This window comes from Phallusia mammillata, chromosome 4 (genome assembly GCF_965637545.1).
Source record: "Phallusia mammillata chromosome 4, kaPhaMamm4.hap1.1, whole genome shotgun sequence".
In the NCBI taxonomy this organism is placed as follows: Eukaryota; Metazoa; Chordata; class Ascidiacea; order Phlebobranchia; family Ascidiidae; genus Phallusia; species Phallusia mammillata.
The window spans coordinates 3,498,596-3,504,673 of record NC_137255.1 but is presented as its reverse complement, the minus strand read 5'-3'; the positions used below and the strand labels follow the sequence as shown (position 1 = coordinate 3,504,673).

Sequence of the window (6,078 nt, the reverse complement as noted above, 5' to 3'; positions counted from 1 at the left end):
CCACGTAGCGAAACGGCAGGGTTTTAAAGAACCCTACGTTATGTGTGGCAATTCTTTAATCTGAATGCGGGTGCTGAACACAAGGGAAGGAATAGGTTGTAATTGGATAAGAAAGACAATATAGTATATGGCACTAATCTCACCCTATGAGCGGATATTTCAAAAGTTGAGTAAACTACACTGCAAATATCTCAATATATTTCTATTCTTTCTTCTTTAAACGTAAATGAGGAGATATCTTTAACTTCACGACTTTCTGTGTAAACGACAGACACAAATAAACAGTTTGAACATGTTCTTGTATTTTACCAATCGCCATAACACATCAACGTCATTTTCATAAATCTGTAAACTTAACGAAACAAAATACCAGAGACAGACAGATAGTAGATACGCCCTTACTCAAACCGTTGTTAACCTGGTCATAAAGGAACATTTTAACAAGAGAACATAAGCGAAGTAGCGCACATGAAGATATAAGAAGTCCGAGAGAGGACTTAGAAGCACTTCCTGTGGACGATGGAAGGACCAGCTTCATCGTACTCTTGTTTTGTGATCCACATCTGCTGGAAGGTGGAGAGAGATGCAAGGATGGAGCCTCCAATCCAGACGGAGTACTTCCTCTCTGGAGGAGCAATGATCTTGATCTTCATGGTGCTGGGAGCAAGAGCAGTGATCTCTTTCTGCATCCTGTCGGCGATACCAGGGTACATGGTGGTTCCTCCTGAGAGGACGTTGTTGGCGTAAAGATCCTTACGGATGTCGATGTCGCACTTCATGATGGAGTTGTATGTTGTCTCGTGGACTCCAGATGATTCCATACCTTGTGTAAAAAAAGGGTTTTAGTTTCTGGGCTATACTAAACAAGGCGTTACTTGAAAGTTTGTTGGTACACTAGTGCTAATCAATTTACTATGGCTATGGATTTAAAGCCTATGTTTGACGGTGTCTTTAAATTGACGCTTGTTGTTGGAAAGTTGTTTAATTATGTGAAAAAATATGTTCAATTTCTGTCAAAGTTTTAAAGCTCGCAACTTTGCTTTATACTTTTGAAGATAGCACATGTAGAGTCAAACTTGGTCTATGATATTCGTAAAAGGATTTGGCATTGGGGTAATCTTTTTACACAAAAGGCCCTCGTCATTACATTTTTGACGACTCAGCAAAACAAACAGACTGCTTACCGATGAAGGATGGTTGGAACATTGTCTCTGGGCAACGGAATCGTTCGTTTCCAATGGTGATCACTTGTCCATCGGGAAGTTCGTAGCTCTTCTCGAGTGCACTGCTGGATGCTGCGGATGCCATCTCTTGCTCGAAGTCAAGGGCAACGTAGCACAGCTTCTCCTTGATGTCACGCACGATTTCACGCTCGGCTGCACACCAAAGGTCACGTTAGGTCAAGTTGCAAAACTATATGATGACGAGAATTACCTTTCATCTACGCTAAAGTTACGACTGTTTGATAAACTATATGATTTGCACGAAGCGATTATTAAGCTTAGACTTTTCGTGCTTACCGGTGGTGACGAAAGAGTAGCCTCTTTCAGTGAGGATCTTCATCAGGTAATCGGTAAGATCGCGACCAGCCAAATCCAAACGCATGATGGCGTGAGGGAGCGCGTAACCCTCGTAGATTGGCACGTTGTGTGAAACACCGTCACCAGAGTCAAGGACGATACCTTTAAAGCGAAAAAAACGATGAAGTTTTCTGAGATCTATTTTGAAAAGAACTATACTATTTATACGTTGACACTATTTACAACACTTTGAAATATTGGTTTTGGGGGAACGAAATTTACAGTTTAAGCTTACCAGTGGTACGTCCGGAGGCATAAAGTGAAAGCACAGCCTGGATGGCGACGTACATGGCTGGCACGTTGAAGGTCTCGAACATGATCTGGGTCATCTTTTCACGGTTAGCCTTAGGGTTAAGTGGGGCTTCAGTGAGCAGCACGGGATGTTCCTCTGGTGCTACACGGAGCTCGTTGTAGAAGGTGTGATGCCAGATCTTCTCCATATCATCCCAGTTAGTGATGATACCGTGCTCAATCGGGTATTTGAGAGTCAAGATACCTCTCTTGCTTTGAGCCTCGTCACCGACGTAGCTGTCTTTTTGACCCATACCCACCATGACGCCCTGTAAAATATGAGTAACGCTCCTTAGGATGTGAAAAATGAGAACGGTTTGGAACAATGGCAGTTTTTGAGCTGTATAGTTTTTTTGCTTGATGAAAGGAAATCATAGCAGAACTATATTGCGGTACTCCTAACCCTATGGTTCTTAATCTTTTTATTGTCGCTACCCCTGAGAATCTGGTGAATTTTGTTTAGCCCATGATCCAAAAACTAAATTACCAACTATGATATTGACGTCGCGAAGGCAAAAAGCATGACGTCATGAAACAAAAAAATTATACGTAACTATTACCTGAAAAATGTGAAATTTCTCCAATCAAAGAATGAAGCAAAGTAGTTAGTTAGTTGGTGCAGGTTTACCTGATGTCTCGGGCGACCGACGATGGATGGAAAGACGGCTCTGGGCGCGTCATCTCCTGCAAAACCGGCTTTCACCAATCCGGATCCGTTGTCGCATACCAGTGCGGTTTGTTCTTCGTCTTCGTCCGACATTGTGGTTTGTGGTGGTGGGTTGGATAAACTGAAAGTCAATGTTAAGTTTAACAATCCGTTCAGATATCATAACTTCACTTAAATCCATGTGAAAAAGCAGAGAGTTTCATTTGTTTCGATACACATGAATCGTGTCTCTGTGTTAAGGTCATTGCTTGTCAAAATTACGGCTATAAATTCGATAAATTACAAAATATTTGCTGTCTAATGTCTGTTGGGTTGTTATTGCGTAAAGTTGAAAACACACGTCAATTTAATTCTGTTTCGATCTTCACTTCATTAAACATCCGTCGCTAAATATCGTTGAGTTTTTCGTTTGTTGTGAAGGCTTGTTTGAAAATTTAGGTTCAAATGTGCATAGTACTTTCTGATTATTTGGAAAATCGTTTGTAGCTTTTGTTTTTAACTATATACATATGCCTTAGTTTTAAATGTAATCGAAGGCGGTCACTTTATTTTGAACCTTGATTGATTGTTGTGGTAAATTAAAATGCGCGCGGCGTTTGATATCGATTGCTGCCGACTTGCGCTAACCGAGCTTTGACGTCATCGCTTATCAAGCCGGTCTAACAAGCAATCACAATTCGCCAACTGCTTTTAAATTACTTTGGCGCGTGTTTAGACCCTAGAGACCGTCAGGCCCTCGAATGATCCCCGCTCCAGCTACACCGCCTGTTTCCCATCAGGGAATAATCTCACGGTCCTGTCACCCGATAAGAGTCGCCACGTCATACATACACCGGCGACAGCTTATATGGACATACTGCTGAATGCCGGGTAGTAGGAGGCGCTGTGGCTTTAAGGTGTGGTACCCCTATATACACCGACACAATTACAGGTCTGTAGATTAGGTTTGCATTTTTTAAGAAAGTAGGGTAAGAATCAATAAATCGTTAAGTATAGTGCGATTGAACCACACCATATAACCTCATGCGCCATAAAAAAACGTAGGCCTATACACAAATCGAAACTAACATCACTATGATTGGTTTAACACAAGTGTGTAGAAACCAGGCAAAAGATTCGTTCTACCACTTATTTGCAACTGCACCGCCCTAATACATTAAATAATGTAAAGCTATCAAGAAGAGATCTAGCCAATACCAATGCACTAGATCCACAAGTGTCATAAATATCAGTCAATTCTATTCAAAAAATTAAACTTCTGAACACTACACACGGACAAGAAAATTAGCCTGATTAAAAAAGACGCGAAGCTTGTATTTAAAACGTATTTATTACATAGAGGCCCTTGGGTGGGTTTGTTTGTGTTGAAATTCAAGGGCACCATAAGTACACATACAAGGTCACAAGTAGTATACCTGTTGTATATTAAAGATTCCCCACAAGTTGCTGCTTGTTTACATAAAGTTATATGAGTAAGTTATTGCCCAGTTAATATAACAGAAGCATTGTAGTACACCAGTCCTATTGAATGCATTATCCTAAATCAAGCAGGTCTCCCAAGCAGACTTCATAAAAGAAGACTTGTAAAATATGCTTTACATACAACCTATATGATTTGCCCTAGCAAGTGTTGTATCTTTTTAGAAATCATAAACCAAAACAAACTAAAACATTCTAAGACTCACCACAAGATTCAAGGAGATCAACTTGGTCTTTAGTCTTCAGTGCTGACTGAAGCAATTCCATACTTCGCATACTTATATACGACGCTTGCTTTTCGTCCCAAGGGGCCTAATGCATCAGCTGCAAACGCCGGCTCCTAATATGGCAAGCGGCTCTTCGTGAGTACAGCCTCTGTCATGCCTGTGCTATCGGGCTCCTCTATGTGCAGCTGATAATACCATGTCATCGTAATCACGTCTCTGCCTCTGTATAAGTCGACGTTGGCTCCTAATAGGGTGCGAGACTGAGCATAAGCGGAACAGATGTTGCTCCGAGGGGTAAAAACCACTTCCCATTTAGTTGTTTTTGAACCAGTGCGTCATGAGTTTCGGTCTTAAATTGTAGGATTTTCAAGAGTTAATATATCTAAAACTCGTTGAATATAAATTTGACGGTAGTTGCGGCGTCAAAAATTATCATAAACCCGGTACATTGATTCTGTTCTATTACCATTCTTGCAACGATTTCCACCTTCGTTAAAATATCACAAGTTGGGAAATGTTCATTTCCAGGATAAAATCAGATAATCCAGGTTAAAGTCATTGTAGAACTCAGTGAATATTTTTTTTTACTGTTTTATAAACAGTTTTAGCTGCAATATATTTTGTAAGTTTTAGTTGCATTATATTTTGTGCTTTGAAAATACTCACATGGCGAAACACTTGACGCGTATTTTAATCTATAAAAATCAGTAGTAAAATAGTTTGCTTGCCTGTGCATACTGCTAATAGATCTGGCCTATAATTTAAAAAATCAAAGTCGAAGTCATGGTATAGTGTTTGTGTGTTTTACGAGACGTTGGTGCTTTAGAATTATGTATCAGTCTATTACATTTATCATGACCTCTCTCACCGCACTCCGTGTATGCAGTAGTAGATATATAAGGCAGCGTTTTGCATCAATGAAGGCCCCAATTCCCTGGGGAGCATTTTGACTGTTCGCAAGCATGCCGTAATCGTCGACTATATTGCAATATATGGGCGTGGCCTGCTTAAAGTAGTTCCAAGCGGTTCTTAACTCTTTAAATATGCCTTTTATAGATGTATATGTTATCATGAACTAAGAAAGTAACTTATCGGTATAGTTTGGTGGTTCGCAACTGGTGGTCCATGATAACTTCATGGATTGTCCAAATAATATTTGGTGATAAACTGAAAAGAGTTGCATTTAATGATTCAGTACGGAAAACTGTTATCCAAGTTATTGGTATTTAAGTGTGCTCAGATCAACGTGCTTGTTGACTACGATTTTCTTTAGGCTTCTCTAACAATGGACTGGTCCACGATATTCTTTAAGTTGTAGTGGTGGTCAATGGCCTGAACCAAGTTAAGAACGGCTAGTTTAGATGTTTGGCCAATCAACCGGAGTTTGATGTATTTCCATGACACATACATATTTTAACAACTTCTTAGGATATAAGATTGTTTCGTGTGCCCCCAGTTTTTCCCGAACTCTTTTATGAAGGTTGATGTTTGCTTTGTTAACGTTTTTTCGGGATGATAGTATTTTGCTAAACTGTAGTTTCGGTGCTAACTTAAATGTCGCCGTCCCTTATCTGTATGATTACACACAAACACTGCAACCGAATACTTTTTGCCATCAAAATTAACCCATTTTTTGAACTGTGTTAAACCAGAACAGATACACTTGGTGTGGAACGCAAATTTGGTTTCTCAAAGATGCAAAACTAAGTATATCGCATCTAGTTGTTCTTGTCTTTTGTGCCAAACAATGTTTTGCCAATGCACTTTGGTATAAACAGTATGAGCAAAAAATTCATTTACTATTTGAAAAATAGAACATTTTTGGTCTCATCTA

General features: G+C 39.8%; 1 protein-coding gene across 1 annotated transcript; it reads right to left on the bottom strand.

Annotated features, from left to right (window-relative positions):
* Positions 1-282: 282 nt before the first annotated feature.
* LOC145224419 (actin, muscle-type) lies at positions 283-4,278 on the bottom strand. The gene is made up of 6 exons (XM_080090910.1): positions 4,224-4,278; positions 2,500-2,659; positions 1,816-2,140; positions 1,521-1,682; positions 1,185-1,376; positions 283-823 (listed from the first exon to the last, which is right to left on the bottom strand). Exons 2-6 carry the CDS (start codon positions 2,629-2,631, stop codon positions 498-500), a joined length of 1,137 nt encoding a protein of 378 aa, XP_079947036.1. The 5' UTR covers positions 2,632-2,659; positions 4,224-4,278; the 3' UTR covers positions 283-497.
* Between the last annotated feature and the right edge of the window lie 1,800 nt (positions 4,279-6,078).